Raw genomic sequence first — 18,530 nt, 5'->3', positions numbered from 1 at the left:
CATCTCCATGTGCTACAGAGTAGAACTGCTTCCTAGGGCTTTCTTGGCTGTAGTAACTTTTCAAGAAGCAGATAGCCAGGTTTTTCTTCCGTGGCACTGGGTGGGCGCAAATGTGAATGCTTAGATTATTACCAGAGAGCAAACCACTCGCACAACCCAAGGACACACCTAATGATAATCTTTTTGTGCTCTTGCGCCACTTGGCTTTAAGGGACTGTCCCTGACTTCCTACATATTTGATTTATGACAAAGCACACTAAAGTAATTGTCCGTTAGTTTTTTGTTTCTGCAGATGTTTTCATTAGGAATATTCACTACATGCAACGCTGCAGCACATCACCCTCACATGAATACTCACAGATATTTAGTATTATGATTTACTGTTCAAACACTGCCCTTTAGATTCTGTTTACTAAATTACTAAATCAGGGGGCTTGAGAACCTGGACCCAAATGCTGATCGTTTTGCGAAAGTTAATAGCAGATTTAGGAAGCAGTGAGACGTGATACAAAATATATGAAGATTTTTAAAAAAGGGGGGACACACACATATAGATAACTCTCACAAGACTTTCTAACTAGAAATGCCATCCTTGTTCCCAAGGGTAATACAGATGATCTAGAGCCTTCTATAAGTGGAGTTGATCACAACCGACAAAAAAGCCCACATCATTGAATTCCTCTTTTTATCAGGCTTAATTTTCACAATCTGTGTCATGTGCTCCCCAAAATATGTGTTAACTGGCTGGGCCATGATTCTTAGTGGTTTGGCAGTTATATAATGACATCATTTGGCAGTTACATAATGACGTAATCATACCGACCAGCAGCCAATCCGCTGTGAGGGAATTAAGGTGGAATGTTACGCCCTCACTGCAAGTCACAGCATTGATCAAATACAAGGGAAGTTTCCCTGGGGTGCAGCCAGCATCATCTTTTATCTTTTAAGAGATAAAATGCAAGTAAAGTAAGCAAACTGAGGAGAGACTGCAGTATCATTAAGAAAGAAGAGCCAGGAATGAATGGATTATATCCTACAAACCAGGGTCACTGAACTAAGAACCTCCTAGACCCAAGAGAAGATTAATGCCAAGACACATGGAGATCTCCAAGGAACGTCAGTCGGGCCCACAAATGTTAAAAAGAGACAAAGACTTTCACCCATAGTCCTCCGTGAGAGAAAACCTTTCTCCAGAGCTGGTACCCTGAATTTAGACATCTAGCTTCCCAAACTGCACAAGATTACATGTCTGTTTGAACTCCTGGTGTAGTGCTGTAGGATCAGCACTGGACTGTAAACCACAAAGTTGGCGGTTCAAATACACCAACTGTTCCTCGGAAACCCTATATAGAGTCTCTATGAATCAGGACTGAATTGATGACACTTAACGACAACATACGTCTTTTTATTAAAGCCATCCACTTGTGTTGTTGTTGCTAAGTGCCGTCGAGTGGGGTCTCATTCACAGCAACCCTGTATAGGGTTTCCGAGGAGCGGCTGGTGAGCTTGAACCACCAACCTTGTTGTTCAAACAGACCTTGCAGTCCAGTATCACAACATCATTAGTAATTGTAATATCTGTGTCAATGTGGCTATACCAGGATTCCCAAGCTTAAGCAGTTATGATGTGTTTCCTCCCATGGTGATGAAACCTAATATAGGCATAGTGAACTTTGTGATGAGTGGCATATAAGCAGCCAATCAATTGAAGGGATGCTTCCTTGGGGGTATGGCCTGCTCTCAGTATAAAGGACAAAAGGAAAAGCCTCTCTCTCTTCTGCTGGGACCTGTAAGCTATTTCCTTGGTAATAAAACTTCTCTATTTTTATATACATACATACATGTTTTACGTCTCTAGAAAACCCAGCCTAAGACAATAACTGGGAGTCCTGGTGTGGCGCTGTAGGGTAAGCATTCTACCTCAAGGTCAGTTTGAACCTCATGGTCAGCAGTTCAAACTCACCAGCTGCTCCTCGGAAACCCTATATAACAACAACAACAAGACAACTAAGGCTGTATTGTTTAGTGCCATCGAGTCAGTTTTGACTCATAATGTTCCTGTATAATAGTTTCCGAGGAATAGCTGGTGGATTTGAACCGCCAACATTGTGGTTAGCAGTCCAGTGCTTATCCTACAGTGCCACACCAGGACTTAAAGATATATAAATACATCTGTAAGTCTGTTGCTGTGTTGTGGAGTCGGTTCCAACTTAAAGCGCATGCGGCTTCCAAGGCTGTAACTCTATGGCTGCGTAAAATCTTTTTCTTCCACAGAGCGACTGGTGGGTTCGAACCACCGACCTTATAGTTAGTAGAGTCCAATGCTGATCCTACAGGGCCACCATGTCCCTTATCTGTAAGTTTAGATAACATACTGGCAATAAAAAGTACCAATAATGAAAACCTAAAAAAATGAATAAATAAACAAGGTATTAGATTTACATCAGAACTAGACAACAGAGGTGATGGAATGAGCCCCGAACTATGATTATATAGTTGTTACTGTTCTTAACGTGCCTTTGAGTCAGTTCAGACTCACAGTGACCTTGTACACAGGGTTTCCAAAGCTTTAAATCTTTGCAGGAGCAGAAAAAGCCTCATCTTTCTCTTGCAGAGCACTTGGCTAGCTTGAAACACAGCCCTTGTGATTCCCAGTCCAGAGCTTATTGTGTGGTATAAACTTCTCAGCAGTGACTCACAGCAACTATTGTGGATAGAATTTGATCCCCCAAAACATGTATTGTACAACCCCTATGCCTGTGTGTGTTTGGGGGGGAGGGTACTGGTGGCACAGTGGTTAAGCACTTGGCTGCTAACTAAAAGGTCGGTGGTTTGAACCTACTAGCTGCTCTACAGTAGACAGATTAGGCAGCTCTATTCTGTCCTAAAGGATCGCTATGAGTCAGAATGAACAGAAATGGGTTTTTAAAATATCTCTGGGTCCGTAGCAACACAATAGCTAAGCATTCAGCTGCTCATCAAAGTTTGGCTGTTCAAACCCACCCAGCGGTTTCAAAGGAGAATGATCTGGCTTATCTATTTCTGTAAAGAAGACAGCCTAGAAAACCCGAGGGGCCTCTCTCCTGTCACACAGGGTTGCTATTAGTTGGAATCAACTAGTAGGCACCTTAGGAGCAACAACGTATCTGCGGAAGTATATGCTAATGAGGCCATATATCAGCATTGTTGTTTAAGGTGCCATCAAGTCTATTGGATTCGGTTCCGACCCATAGCAACGTTGTATAGGGTTTCCAAGGAGTAGCTAGCTAGTGAGCTTGAACTACCGCCCTTACAGTTTAAACAACTTTGCAGTCTGATGCATTAGCCCACACCACCACACCAGCGTTAGGTGTGCTTTAAATCAACTACTATTCAGAGAAAAAAAAGAAGCTGAGTAGGCACAAAAGCAAGGAAGCAGAACTTGGGGGTGAAAGTTCACTGAGAAACTGATGGACAAAAATTTAAAAGAACAGTAACTTCTCCCCAGAGTCAACAGGATTCCTGTAGTGTTGGCACCCTGAATTTGGACGTCTAGCCTCCAAAAACGGTGAGAAAATATTTCTGTTCGTGAAAGCCACCCCGTTGTGGGACCTCTGTCACAGTAGCATTAGAGAACGAACGCAAAGATCGTACGCGCAACAGAATGAAATGTTATCCTGACCTGTGTCAGCCTCAGAAATGAGACTGAGGTACGCTGGAACCCACAGATGCCGCTACTGTGCAATTCATCTCATGGGACGTCACCCTCATTTTGAGACCCTCCAGGCCATTCTCCCAAATGAGTTCAGTCTAAGAGGAAAACTGGGGTTGAAAGCTCCCCACATCTCTTCTTGACCTTTACACATTCAAGAGATCCCCATCCTGCCCCCTGAGGATCATGTGTGACCTGACCTAGGTCCCAAATCCAATCTTAGGGGACACAGAATTTCAACAGCAGAAACAACAGATGTGCCAGCAACTGAGGGAACTGAGAAGAGGAACCTCAAACTCAATCTGAATCCAGGAAGGCTTCCTAGAAGAGGTGATGACTACATTAATCTTGGAAGTACTGTATCCTCTGCCAAGGATGTATGTTTGCCAATGCAAGGTGACAGCTGTAGGTCTAGAATAGAGAAACTGACAGACACAGATAAATAAACAACAAGGGCATTATGGGAAATCTGAAGGAGGGAGCAGTGAGCCTTGGGACAAGCCAGAGATGAATTAGGAGGAGTTGCTGCTTTCAAATGATAATGACAATTGATTGGTTATGGCTGCCCTGAGCAATGACTGCCCTTAGCAGAATCCTGTGCTGGGATTGATTAGAGCTGTCTGTCACAGACACCTTCTGCAACACTTGTATCTGCATGCTACATATTGGCTAGCTACCTTTGGTTTTGGATAAATTGCTTTTATACCCAAGCTTTTCTTGACCCAACTTGGATCAACCAGGGATGTGCAAAGAAAGGGTTAAGATCCTTGTTTATAACCTGATGAAAATGAGGTCCAGGTGAGAGTGAGGCAGTATGAGACAGGGAGCGGAGTGTCCCAACCCCCAGGCTGCTATAGCGTTCCTATCCCCCCTTCTGGCAATCTCAGGGGCTACATTAAAGCTGAAAAACCACTCAAAGATCGAAAATCCCAATTCAGACTGTATCCTGCCTGGTTCTAGAACCTTCCAAGTCCTTCAATGTCACTTGCCAAATGCTTCATCCGGGAGCCGACCAACATGCCTCAGTTTCCTCTCCCTTCTGCTGTTCCCTAGCCAGGAGACAAGCTCCAAATGTTCCAATCACCAGACATTTGCAAACACAGCCCACCACAAAGTGAGCTTCCCCTTGCCAAGTGAATCCACTGTCCCCTGTTCTAATTTTTAGGAGACTTTCAGGAAGCTACCAGAGCATGTTCTCTTGCTTCTTATCTGCCTTGATTAGGGTGCCAACACTCACCACATCCCAAGGGAGCTCAGTGTCTCCCCCAAACCACTCTTCCTCTCAGGGTCCCTATGTGTGCCCCAGTCATGTGGCCTGACCCCCCCAGTGTTGCTCTGTTTGTTCCTCCACCAGTCAGAACATCCCCAAACCCCATCCCTCCTGCCTCTCCCCTCTGGCCTCATAGTCCCAGATACGTCATATTGACCACACTCACTTCCTATTAGAGACACTGTCCCACCCTCAGCCCCTAATCATTGGATGAGATCTGCCAGGTCAACCAATTAAGGGACAAATAAATGGCTTCATCAAGGCCCCAGGTGCTGAGCTGGACCAATTTGATTTCTCTCTTGGGAGTATGAATTATGAGCAGCTGAAGACAAGAGACTGTAGCACCAAGGTCTTAAGCAGAAAGCACGTGGGATTAAAAACACTAGTGTCCCATAGAGCAAGGGGTGGAAAAAGCCAGAGTCAGAGGTCAGACTGCCATCGAGGCCTGGATAAACTCCCTGCTTCTCAAAGGCCCCAGAAGATGCTAGAGAACTCGGAGCAGACTCAAGCAGGTCCAAGAGCTTAATGTCTTCCATGTTGTTTATTGTTAGTTAATGTTGGAGTTGATTCCAATGCACAGTAACCTCACCAGACACACCAGAACTGCTCCGTAGTGCTTCCTAGACTATAATCTTTACAGGAGCAGACTCCCCCCAGAGGTGCTGAGTCGGTGTAAACCGCTTACCCTCTGGGTGCCATCAGGGTTCCTTAATGTCGTCCACAGTTCCCTTCAGTCTCACCCTGGCATTCCAAGTCCAGCATGATTTGGCCTCCAACCACTTCCACTGTCTTGCATCCCAGCACATCACCACCAAAACATTAGACTTTTCCCCACCTCTAAGGCCTTTACAGAAGGAGCTTTGGTAGCGTAGTGGTTATGAATTGGGCTGCAAACCACAAGGTCAGCAGTTCGAAACTACCAACTGCTCTGCAGGAGAAAGATGACACTTTCTGCTCCTGTAAAGATTTACAGCCTTGGTAACTCTGTTCAAGATTGCTATGGGTTGGAACCAACTCAACGGCACTTAACAACAACAATAAGGCCTTTACTTTACACTAGTTGTTGTTGTTAAGTGCCATCGAGTCGGTTCCGACCCATAGCGACCCTGTACAGGGTTTCCGAGGGTGTAAATCTTTATGGGCGCAGAAAGCCTCATCTTTCTCCCACGGAGCGGCTGGTAGTTTCGAACCGCTGACCTTAAGGTTCGCAGCCCGATTCGTAACCACTACGCTACCAGAGCTCCTTTTATACTAGTAGCGTAGTGGTTATGAGTAGGACTGCTAACCTCAAGGTCAGCAGTTCGAAACTACTAGCTGTTCTATGGGAGAAAGATGAGGTTTCCTGCTCCTGTGAAGATTTACAGCCTTGGAAACCCTGTACAGGGTCAGTGTGAGTCGGAACCAACTTCACGGTACACAACCACCCTACCACCACAACCAGGCCTTAATCCTGGTACGGCGCGCTAAGATAAGCATTGGCCGACAAGGCTGGTTTGAGCTGCAAGGTCAACAGTTCAAACTCACCAGCCACTCCTCTTGACAACCCTGTACAGGGTTGCTTTGAGTTAGAACTTAACATAACAACAGGCCTTTTGGTAGGCTGCTTCCTGTTCCTAGACCACCCTGCTTAGGGTTTACATCCTCTTCATCTTCACAACCACTCAAAAACTAGGAATTCATGTTAACCCCACCTCACAGACTGGGAAGTTAAAGTAAAATGGGGTATAGTTTAGTCCTGAGTACTAGCTTCAACAGAAGCAATGCTGACATCAACTAGTAAATATCTGCCGCTGGCACCAGATGGAACATAGAGTGTCAGGTTCTGGCTACTTATTTATAATTCTGTAAAAAATGTTTTGCTTTTTACTGAGGAACACATTCAGAAACACCATCAGTGGAGGCTTGTGTTGTTGCCAGTGCACTGAATAGGTTTAGGCAGAGCTTTCAGACCAAGATGTCCAGTGATCTTGTTTGAAAATCAGCTAATGAAAACCCGTTAAGACAACAAGCTGATCCACAACTGATCATCAGAATGATACGGGGGCAGGAAGCGTTTTGATCTGTTAAGCATGAGTTCCCATGAATTGAGATTCCAACTCAACATAGTTAATGGCAACCGTATAATACACACCGAATTGAAAAACTGATATGAAAAATATAAAACATTTCATGAGTAATTTCCATTATTGACATGCTGAAACATCAGTATCTTATATATAATGGGTTAAATAAAATATATTCCTATAGTTGACATCACGATTTTTTTTTTTTTTTTTTTTGTAAATATGGGTCCAAAAAGTTTTTAATTGCACATATGGACCCTATGTCTATTAAACTGTGTTGCTCCAGAACAGCCTTGTGGCACACTGGTTCAACGGTCAACTGTGGACCAAAATTCAGCAGTTTTCTTACCCATCAGCTGCTCTGAGGAAGAATGATATGACAAACCAGAATTCAGCGGTTTGAACTCGTCAGCTGCTCTGAGGAAGAAAAGATGTGACCGTCTGCTTCTGCAAAGATTTACAGCCTTGGAAACGTTACAGGGTAGATCTACTGTGTTCTACAAGGTCACAATGAGTAGAGTGAGAGAGTTTTGGTTTGATGCCTCTTTACAACAAACTGGTCTATCGCCTCTTTTTTTATTTTAATTTTTTTTAAGAATACACAAGCTGAATGATTTTTACTAATTCAGTCAATTCTAACTCATGGTCACCCCACATGTACTACTGTAGAACTGCTTCATAGAGTCTCCAAGGACTCAGTTTTTTGGAAGCAGATTGCCAAACCTTTCTTCTGAGGTACCTCTGGGTAGATTCAAACCTCCAACGTTTCGATGAGCAGTCAAGTGCATTAACTGTTTGTCCCACCCAGGGACCTCTACATTTTTAAAGCATTGTAAAACAGAATTAAAAAAATAGAAGAGGAAGAATATGTGGCAGATACCATATATGGCCCACAAAGCCTAAACTATTCACTTTCCAACTCTGCCTAGAAAAAGTTGGCCAATCCTTGAATTAGGCACTTGTCCAAGGTCACTGAGATGAGGAACAGAAGTGAGTACTGAGCAGAAGCTGTCGAGAGCCACCCACGATTGGCCCACATGAAGTGATGCAGTAACTCTCACTGTCTGAGGGAGGGATTCACATTATCACCCTCCCGTTTAACAGCTGGAAAAACTGAGGCTAAGGAACGTATGACACAATGCCAGTTGAGTTACCACCAGAGCCGAGCTGTTGACCATGTCATGTATGCTGGGACTGGCCCTAACTACATGGATCCACGCCTCTGCCCAGCCACCCTTGCCCCCTGAGTGTGGAGGAGGAATGGCTTGGCCCTGGGGTTGTGTGTTCTCCACTCCTGTTGTATTTTAGGCATCTGAGTCCTCGCCCATCCCGACCCATCCCGCACCAGCTGGGAAGTGGTGTCAAATGGCCCTGGCTCCAATCCCAGCTTGGCACTTGCCAGCCTAGGGGCCACCGCTGTCTGCATGTGAGCATCCTCATTTATAAAACTGGGGAGGGTCTAGAAGCCCTGTCGAAGAGCCTTGTTTGATCCAACCCAGTGCTTGACGCCCACATAGGAAGCACTGGGCTCTGTGGCTGCTACATCCGGGTTAGCTTGCACATACACCAAAACTGTTAGCCGTCACATAGATTCAGACTCAGAACGACCCACAAGGACCGAGTAGGACGGCCCCATAGTTTTCCTAGGCTGTCATCTTTAAAGAGGATTCCTCCTGCAAGCACAGGGCTACTAACTGGAAAGTTGACAGTTCACACCCACAAGTTGTTCCTCAGAAACCCTATACAGGGTTCTCTATGAGTTGGAACTGACTTGACGGCACTTAACAACAATCTTTAAAGAAAGGAGGCTCTGGTGGTGGCACAGTGCATTAATTGTTGGGTTACAAACTGAAAGGTTATCAGTTCAAACCTACCAGCCACTCTATGGGAGAAAGATGTGGCTGTCTGCTTCTGCAAAGATCTACAGCCTTGTCACCTTAGAGCAGGTGGTGGGCCGGCAACGTCTGGCGCATGGGGTCCCCAGCCGATCTCCTCCCTCCCTGCCTTCCCGGATGGCGGCTGTTTATGCTGGACGTGTGGCCAGAGACGGGTAAGGATCACGTGGAACCTCGGCTACTTAAGACAGAGACATTGCCATGCTGCAATGAGTCTCAATGACTGGTAAGACTGAGGAATTCACACTGACCGCCTAAGACAGGCAGCGTCCCTTAAACAATCAATAAATAAGGAGGATTTAGATGCAGACCGTGCAGACCCGGTCAGGAGGCCAAGCCCCTGTGGGCCCAAGCATTGTTGACCGTCCAAACCATAGGCTCTGAGGATCAGACTTTAGCTACCTAGTAGACATAGCAAACTGTCCCTCATCTGATTATTCAGTAATGCTTGTCAGTAATCTCATACATGAGCCCTGGATATCCAGAGACAAATGTAAAAACCTTCCCTAAAAGCCGAGACTGTAAATTCCAAAAAGGCAAGTCCCACCCCATCCAAAAAAAAAAAAAAAAAAAAGCTAAGAGGATAGAGAGAAACACTGTAAACTGATGATATATGGAGGGGATAATAATCAATGTAATGAAACAAGCTATATGAATGGTTGAATGTGAAGCTGATGATGTGCCCTGTAAACTTTCACTCAATCCAAAATAAAAACATTTAATTAAAAAAAAAAAAAAAGATCTACAGCCTTGGAAACCCTTAAGTACAAGTCCTCCTCTGTCTTATAGGTCAGAATTGTTACAGAAGCCAGCTGCCACATCTGTCTCCTGCAGAATAGCTGGTGGGTTCGAACAGCTGGTATAATGGTGCCTCTGGTGGTTATGTGCCGTGTGGAGTCGGTTCTGACTCACAGCGACCCTGCATAGGGCTTCCGAGGCTTTAAATCTTTACGGGAGCAGAAAGCCTCATCTTTCTCCCACAGAACTGGTAATTTTCAACTGCTGACCTTTAGGTTAGCAGCTCGACTCGTAACTACCACGCTACCAGAGCTCTTAAGGGGCCTCTCTGGTTTTACTCATAATGTAAAACTTTCGGTTGTCAGCCCAGTGAGTTAATAACTGCAGTACGCAGGAACTATGGACATGTTACTGTGGGTAGGTGTCCTTGAGTCATTTCTGACTTCATGGCGATCCCATGTGACAAAGAACTGTCTCACAGAGTTTCCAAAGCCATAATCTTTGTGGAAGAGTCCTTATGTAGGTTAAGTACTGGACTGTTAACTACAAGGTCAGCAGTTCAAATCCGCCAGCTGCTCCTGGAAACTCTCTCATCGGGTCACTATGTGTCGGTGCCGACTACACAACACCTACCAAACAACAACAATCTATATGGAAGCAGCCTGTCACAACTTTCTCCCAGAGCCCCCTGGGGCAGTCTGAACCACCAGCGACCACTTAACCACTACATCACCCGGGCTCTTTAAAATGGGCTAACAACTCTGTAAGGATGGGTTAAACTTTTCTGCATGTCGATTTCCTTCTCTTCAAAACCAGGGTCCATTCCCTACCACCAGTAGTCCTGGGTTCAATTTCAAGGTCATGGTGATTCCATATGTGTCAGAGCAGAACTGAGCTCCGTGGGAGCACATCACCAGGCCTTTCTTCTGAAGAGCCTCGGAGTGGACTTAAACCTGCAATCTTCTGGTTAGTACGACGCATGTTTGAACCGTTTACACCACAAAGCAACTGCATTTCATTCTGGTCATTGGAAATTCAGTGTCTGAATTCAGACCCTATACAGGATAGCTATGGGTCGGAACCGACTAGATGGCACTTAACAACAACAACAACAAATCAGCACAATACACACACTATAGGAGCCCTAGCAGCTCCGTGGGTAAACATTCGGCTTACCGAACTCACACAGCGGCCCTATGGAAGAGAGATGTCGCAGTTTGCTTTCATAAAATGATATCCTTGGAAACCCTATGGGGTAGTTTTACTCTGTCTTGCAGGGTCAACTAAGAGTCAGAACCAACTTGTGGGCACACAACAGTGACTCCCAAAATGGGGGTAAATATCCCAATAAGAGCTATTGTAAAGATAAAACTAGCTCTGGGCATGCATGCTCCCCTCAGGCGGGGGCAGCTGTTACTATAACAGCAAACCCCTTTCCCAAGGCAAGCTTTCTCTCCTCGCTGATGCTGACAGCAAATCTGTCACGGAAGTCTTGAAGAGATGAAATCAAGCACCCAGAATGCTAAGGGGGTGAGGAGGGACACCCAGTCAGGATGTGCCAGTTAGGGTTTGGGGTGGGATTCCAGGAGTTTATTCTAGCATTTTGTTTCATCACTTATGAATGCTATCAAACATCACGCTGAAAAGCTGAAAAGATAATGAAATTTCGAGGAAAGGATGTGACCTTTGCCATTGTTGAAATGAGCCAATGAAGATGAAATTGGGCCGGCCAGCAAGTGGCAGAATCCATCCAAAAAAACCAAAAATCTAAAAACCCAAAACAAACCCCACAGCTGTCGAGCCAATTCTGACTTACAATCCTAATAGGACCAAGTAGAGTGGCTCCTTAGGGTTTCTAAGACTGTATATACCCTAATGGGAGCAAACAGGCTCATCTTTCTCCCATAAAGCGGCTCGTGAATTTGAACTGCTAACTTTATGGTTAGCAGTCAAACTACGCCATCGGAGTTCCTCCTGGCTCCATTATCCCCCCGCCACAATAAAAAAGGTTAGATTAAAAATAACACAGCTATTTATGTTGTTGTTAAGTGCTGTTGAGACGAGTCCGACACATAGTCACCCTGTGTAAAGGGTTTCCGATGAGCGGCTGGTGGGTTTAAACTGTCAACTCTGCAGTCAGCAGTTCAATGCTTATCCTACAGAGTCACCCCAGGACTTTTATTTATGGTGATAGGAAATGTGGTGATGTTTAAAACTGATCGCAGCACAGCATGATCAATGTAGATATAGCAAAACCCGTAAAAGCCAGATACTGTGTAAGGCAAAAAAAGAGTCGGAGAAGGGAGGCTCAAATATTTTCCACCAAAATGAACAACAGAAAAGTGGTTAAGACTGTATCCTGTCAAAGGTGGAAAACTTGTAAGACCTGGAAAAAGGAGTGAGTGTTACCAAGCCCTGCTCTGACAGGTTTAGGTTTCACTGTCATTGATACTACTTAATTGGACACCTGAAAACTGTCAAATTGACAAGTGAACTATATATATTTGTTGCTGTTGTTAATTGCCATCAAATCAATTCTGACTCACAGCGACCCTGCATAGGGTTTTCAAGGAGTGGTTGGAAGGTTTGAACCGTCAATCTTTCATGGGACCTTATTCCACATATATGTTGTTAAGTGCCATCAAGTCATTTCCGACTCATAGCGACCCTGTATAGGGTTTTGGAGGAGTGACTAGTGAGCTTGAACAGCAGACCTTGCGGTTCACACCGACTTTGCAGTCCAGTGCATTAACCTGCAACACCATACCAGGATTCAATTCCACCTCATAGCGACCCTATATACAGGGTTTCCAAGAAGCAGCTGGTGGGTTTGAACCCTGACCTGGCGGTTAGCAGTCCAGTGCTTATCCAGCATTACACCAGGATTCTAAACTTTTAATTAATTCAGCTCATAATGTCTATATCTGCACTTTAGAAGTGACACCCGTGATGCAATAAAACATGGTCATGTGCTGAGTGGAGCAAGTCCTTTGCAATCAGCTGCTAACCAAAAAAGGTTGATGGTTCGAATCCACCAAGTGTTCTGATACCAACAAAATTAACAGTCCAGAAAACCCTAAAGAATAATTCTACCAGAACATAAGGCATGAGCTGTAGTCAGAATTGACTCAATGGAAACTTACAACAAAGTCTATCAAAAGACTGGGTATTGAGCCAATATCTAATAAATGGCCACTATTAATATACGTGGTACTGTGGGTTAATGCGCCAGACTGCAAAGCTGGTTGAACTGCAAGGTCGGCAGCTCAAGCTCACCAGCTGCTCCTTGGAAACCCTATACAGGGTCACTATGGGTCAGAATTGACTCGATGGCACTTAACAACAAATTAATATACAAAGTCCTGGTGTGGCACTGTGGGTTAATGTGCCAGACTGCAAAGCCATTTGAACTGCAAGGTCGGCGGTTCAAGCTCACCTTGGAAACCCTATACAGAGTCGCTATGGGTCGGAACTGACTCAACGGCACTTAACAACAACAATAATTCATAAATAGCGTGGGCTTGGCCCCAGGTACCACATCAGGGTGTCACTGTCTGCTGACCTTAGTGAGCATAGCTCTACCTCACACCCTACACAGAAAACCAGGCATATGCATATGCACCTAGTATATTAATCCTCGGAACTATATGAATACAAAGTGCACCATATAAGTCAAATAGATTTTCTGAATGGGACAGAGTAACTATGCTGGGCTTTCTTAACTATTTCACTTGGTAAAGCACAAATAGGTAATACACAAATGATCGAGGTACAGGATTCCAACAAAATGTAATAAAAACAGGCAGTGACTAGGGTTTGGCCATCGGGCTATTGGTTAACAACCCCTGCAGTAGAATAAGTAGCAAACACGCAGTCTATGGTAACAAATTGATAATGCAGCCTGACACACAGTAACTACTGCCCTCTAGTTAACACTGACTCATACTGAACCTGTCTAATGTATCCAAGACTAGATCTTTATGGGAACAGAAAGCCTCATGTTTCTCCTGGGGAACGGCTGGGGGGGTTTGAACTGCTGACCTTGTGGTTAGCAACTTGACACATAGTAGAAATGTACCAGACCGCAATCAAGACTTTCAACTTTATGGGAGCAGACAGGCCACATCTTTCTCTCAAGGAGCTGTTTGTTGGGTTCAAACCAGCAACCTTTTAGTTAGCAGCTCAGCGCTTAACTACTGCACCAACAGAGCTTCCTGACACATAGTAAGCATCCCCCAAATATGAGCCAGTATATTTAGGAGATCTCTGATGTGGCATTGTATGATAAGCAGTATACTGCTAATTGCAAGGCCAGCAGTTCAAACCTACTAGCCACTTTCAGAAACCCTATATTGTTGTTAACTCCCACTGAGTTGGTTCTGACTCATAGTGACCCTACACAGGTTTCTAAGGAGTAACTGGTAAGTTTGAATTGCTGGCCTTGCAATTCAAACCGACCTTGAAGTCCAGTGCTTATCCTATAGCGAGTGACACACCAGGACTCTCAGAAACCCTATAGTGAGTTGCTATTAAAGTCTGAAATGACTCACCAGCATACAACCACACATTTGCGTGTGTTCCCACCTATTATAGACTGAAATGTGTTCACCAGAAAGATCTGTTGAAATTCTAACCCCTTGTTTCATGATAGGGTCTTTGGAGATGTTATCAGTTAAATTCACATGAGGTTTTACCAGAGCGGAGTGAATCCTAATCCAGAATGAGTAATGTCCTTATCGATGAGCGGATGACACAGACAGCCAGACAGAGGGTAGATGGCTATGTGACCAGGGTATAACCCTGTAGCTACAAAGCATGAAACATCTGGGACTTCCCGAAGACCAGGGAGGGTCTTTCCCCAGAGCTTCAGAGATAACATGCCCTAGATGACATCATGAATTCAGATTTCTAACCTCCAATACTACATATGTGCTCTTTGAAGTAAGTCACTTTGGAGTCCAGGAGCCCTGGCTACACCATGGTTACACACTCGGCTGCAAACAGTAAGGCCGGCAGTTGGAACCTGATAGCTCCACAGAAGTAAAATCAGGCAATCTGTTACCATGAAGACTTACAACCTTGAAAGAAAACCATAAGCAGGTCTACTCTGTTCTAGAGGACTGGCTGCGCGTTGGAATGGACTTGTTGGCACACAAGAACAAGAACTTTGTGGTACTTTGATACAAAGTTCTACAAAACAAATACTACTTCACTGTCTCATGTTTCCAACATTAAAGCAACAAGTTGCAAAGTAGTGTCTCCTAGATGATTCTATATTAATTACTGTGCCCTCAACACCCAGAGAAGGAGTTCTAGTGGCGCGAATTGCTAAGCATTCAGCTAGCAAGCCCTTAACCGTTACGGTTCTAAGTTAAGTGCCATCAAGTCAGTTTTGACCCATAGTGACATGTTTGGTAAAGTGGATGGTTAGAGAAAAAGAGGAGGACCCCAGCAAGATGGATTGGCAAAGTGGCAGCATCAATGGGCTCAAGCGTGGCAACAATTGTTAAGGTTGGCCCACGACTGGGTAGTGTTTGATTCTGTTGTGCATAGGGTCGCTATGAGCCGGTACTGACTCGATGGCACCTAACACCAACAAACAGAGTTACTGAGGAGAGGCTGGTGAGTTTGAACTGCCTATCTTGCGGTTCAAACTGACCTTGTGGTCCAGTGCTTATCCACAGTACCACATTGTAGCACTTATAAAGATGACAGCCTAGAATACCCTATGGGACAGTTCTATTGTGTCAAATGGGGTCTCTATGAGTTGGAATTCACTTGATAGAACCTCAGTTTGAACCACAAGGTCAGTGGTTCAAGTTTACCAGCTGCTTCTAGGAAACCCTATAGAAGGTCACTATGGGTAGGACCTGACGCAAAGGCACGTAACAACAACGATACTACCCAGAGAAGTTTCCAGCACACAGAGTATCCCTAGTAAAACATTACTAACCATTTTACCTCATTTATACAAACATATAGTAACCAACCAAGTGCTACATACACACAACAGCCAACCATTCAACTAACCACTGGAGAAGTTTGATTTATGGTGAATCCATGTATGTCAGAATAAAACTGTGGTCTATGAGCTATGGCTGATTTTTAAGAAGTAGATTTCCAGGTATTTCTTCCGAGGTCCCTCCAGGTAAGACTCAAACTACCAACCTTCCTGTTAGCTGTTTAGCTGATGCAGTGGGTTAAGCATTGAGCTACTAACCACAAGGCCTGTGGTTCACACCCACCAGTCACTCCATGGGAGAAAGATGAGGCTATCTGCTCCCATAAAGATTTACACCCTTGGAAACCCTAAGGAGTAATTCTATTCTTGTTCTACACGGTAGGTCTCTATGAGTTGGAACTGACTCAGTGGCAATGGATTTGAGTTGGTTTATTTAACTTAACCATTTATGCCATCCTGAGTTTCCAATATACACAGACACGTTGGTGTCACTGTTGCGTACCGTCACGTTGTTCCAACTCATAGTGAGTGACCCCATGAATGAACCATTTCCGGGTCATGCATCATCCACACAATGCTTGAGCCCACAGCTGCAGCCAGTGTGAGATCACCTTGTTAAGGGTCTTCTTTTTCACTGACTCATTTTACCAATCATGATGACCTTCTCCAGGGTCCATCCTATCTATCACTCACTAGAGCATGTTACTGTTTCTTAACCCCACAGACCAGGGGATGGATTCATTGCCATACCGCAGACGCTCAATCAATTCACTAGGCCCCATCCTACAAGGCAAGCCTGGGAGACTCACCTTCAGAGAAGGGATGTCCTCAGCCCGGATGACAAACTCATCTCGCTCTCGGAAGATGCCCTCCCCGCCGCTCTCGCCCGCCTCTTCATCTGTCTCACCGCATACGGCCGCTGTCTCCTGCTTCTTGGCCAGATGCAGGGGTCGGGCATCGGGTGGCTCGGGGTCCTCCGGAGAAGGGACAGCAGCAGGTTCCTCAGGAGCAGGAACAGCTGGTGGAGGAGGCGGCGGCGGTGGCGGCGGTGGCAGGGGTGGAGGGGAGGGCAGAGCTGGTGGGGGCGGAGGCGGAGGTGGCTGCAGCGGAGGAGGTGAGCTGGGCGCAGGGACCACCAGCGGAGGTGGGGATGGCAGGGCTGGCGGCGGTGGCGGCGGCTGAGGTGTGGGAGCAGGTGGTGGGGTGGGTGGGGGCTTCTCCTCCAGCAGCGGGGGCTCTGGGGGGAAAGAGGGTTGTCAGGGCAGGAGGGCCAGAGATTTGGGATCCCCTGTATCTCCCAAGACATCAATATCTCTGTTTCCTTCAAGTTCTTGCTCCGTACTAGTACTGATGCAGGGAAACAAGTGTGTAATGACTGATAGTAATTCCAAATAACACAAGGACAATTGCCCCATAGGATTTTCTAGGCTGTAAAAGTCCTGGTGTGGTACTACAGGGCAATGCACTAGACCACAAAGTCAGCAGTTTAAATCCACCAGTCGCTCCTCAGAAACTCTTACAGGGTCGCTATGTGTCAGAACTGACTCGACGGCACTTAATAACAACATCTTCACGAGAAGGAACCCTGGTGGCACGATGTTTAAGTATTCAGCAGCTGACCAAAGAGCCAGCAATTTCTAACTACAAGCTACTCCAAGGGAGAAAAATGTGGCAGTCTACTTTTGTAAAGATTGAACAAACAAAATGAACCCAAACCCACTGTCCTTGAGTTGCTTCCGATTCACAGTGATCCTGCAGTTTCTACGGCTGTACATCTTCACAGGTACAGAAAGCCTCATCTTTCTAAAAGCGGCTTGTGTGTTTTAACTGCTGACTGAGATTAGCAGCCAGAGTCCTGGTGTGGTGCTGTGGGTTAATGCGCCAGACTGCAAAGCTGTTTGAACTGCAAGTTGGCGGTTCAGGCTCACCAGTCGCTCCTTGAAAACCCTATATAGAGTTGCTATGGGTCACAACTGACTCAGTGGCATTTAACAACAAACTTATCCTACAGGACCACCAGTTCCAAACCCCAAAAATCAAACCCACTGTCACTGAAATTTAGACTCATAGCGATTGTTGTTGTTGTTGTTAAGTGCCATCGAGTCGGGTCCGACCCATAGTGACCCTGTACAGGGTTTCCGAGGGTGTAAATCTTTACGGGAGTAGAAAGCCTCATCTTTCTCCCGCGGAGCGGCTGGTAGTTTCGAACCTCTGACCTTCAGGTTCGCAGCCCGATTCGTATGTGAGAGTAAAATGGCACTGCCAAGATTCACGTGAGCCTGTATGTCCTTTCTCAATGCCCTGCCCCGCATTTCCACCCTTCTTGTTGTGAAGCGCCGTTGAGTGGATTCAGACACATAGCGACCCTGTATAGGGTTCCCGAGGAGCAGCTGGTGAGCTTGAACCACCGACCTTGCAGTTCAAACGGCTTTGCAGTCTGATGCATTACACATATTATCACCATCTAATTCCTCTGTTCCTTCTCTGAAAGTCCTTTAAAAAACAACACCTGTTCTAGAACCGAGTGGACCCTCAGTCTGTCCGAAGACCCACCTAATCACCCAATGCTTCTAGGACTCTTTAAACCATCCTCACCAAGCCTCCCAGATACCTCCACCTGTCCCCTATGAGTTTTGGTAGCACAGTGGGTTAAGCATTGAACTGCTAACCACAGTCAGTGGTTCAAACCCACAAGCCACTTCTCATGAGAAAGATGAAGCTGCCTTGCTCCTGCAAAGATGTACACTTCTACTTCAGGCTATCAGGCTGCTGAGTAGGACCTGGCTCAGTAACTGTCAGTCTGGGCTTTTGTTTTCTGCTCCCTTCTCTTCCATGTCATCCACTCCTCAGAACCCTTCATAGGCACTACGCCCCTCTCAGCACCCCAACACTTCTGACTTCCAAAGCCCAC

The 18,530-nt window shown here is 45.5% G+C and overlaps 1 protein-coding gene across 1 annotated transcript in view; it reads right to left on the bottom strand.

The window, feature by feature from the left end:
- PRR12 (proline rich 12) overlaps window positions 1-18,530 on the bottom strand; it is a 40,847-nt gene that overhangs the window by 15,032 nt on the left and 7,285 nt on the right. Inside the window, exon 6 of the mRNA XM_006868202.1 lies at window positions 16,429-16,856. Within this exon, the coding sequence (XP_006868264.1) occupies window positions 16,429-16,856 (428 nt within the window). The remainder of the gene's footprint in view (window positions 1-16,428; window positions 16,857-18,530) is intronic.

The sequence above is a fragment of the Chrysochloris asiatica genome, unplaced genomic scaffold (genome assembly GCF_000296735.1).
Source record: "Chrysochloris asiatica unplaced genomic scaffold, ChrAsi1.0 scaffold00116, whole genome shotgun sequence".
Taxonomy (NCBI): Eukaryota; Metazoa; Chordata; class Mammalia; order Afrosoricida; family Chrysochloridae; genus Chrysochloris; species Chrysochloris asiatica.
The sequence above is the reverse complement of the archived record's forward strand: the minus strand, read 5'-3'. Positions and strand labels throughout refer to the sequence as shown.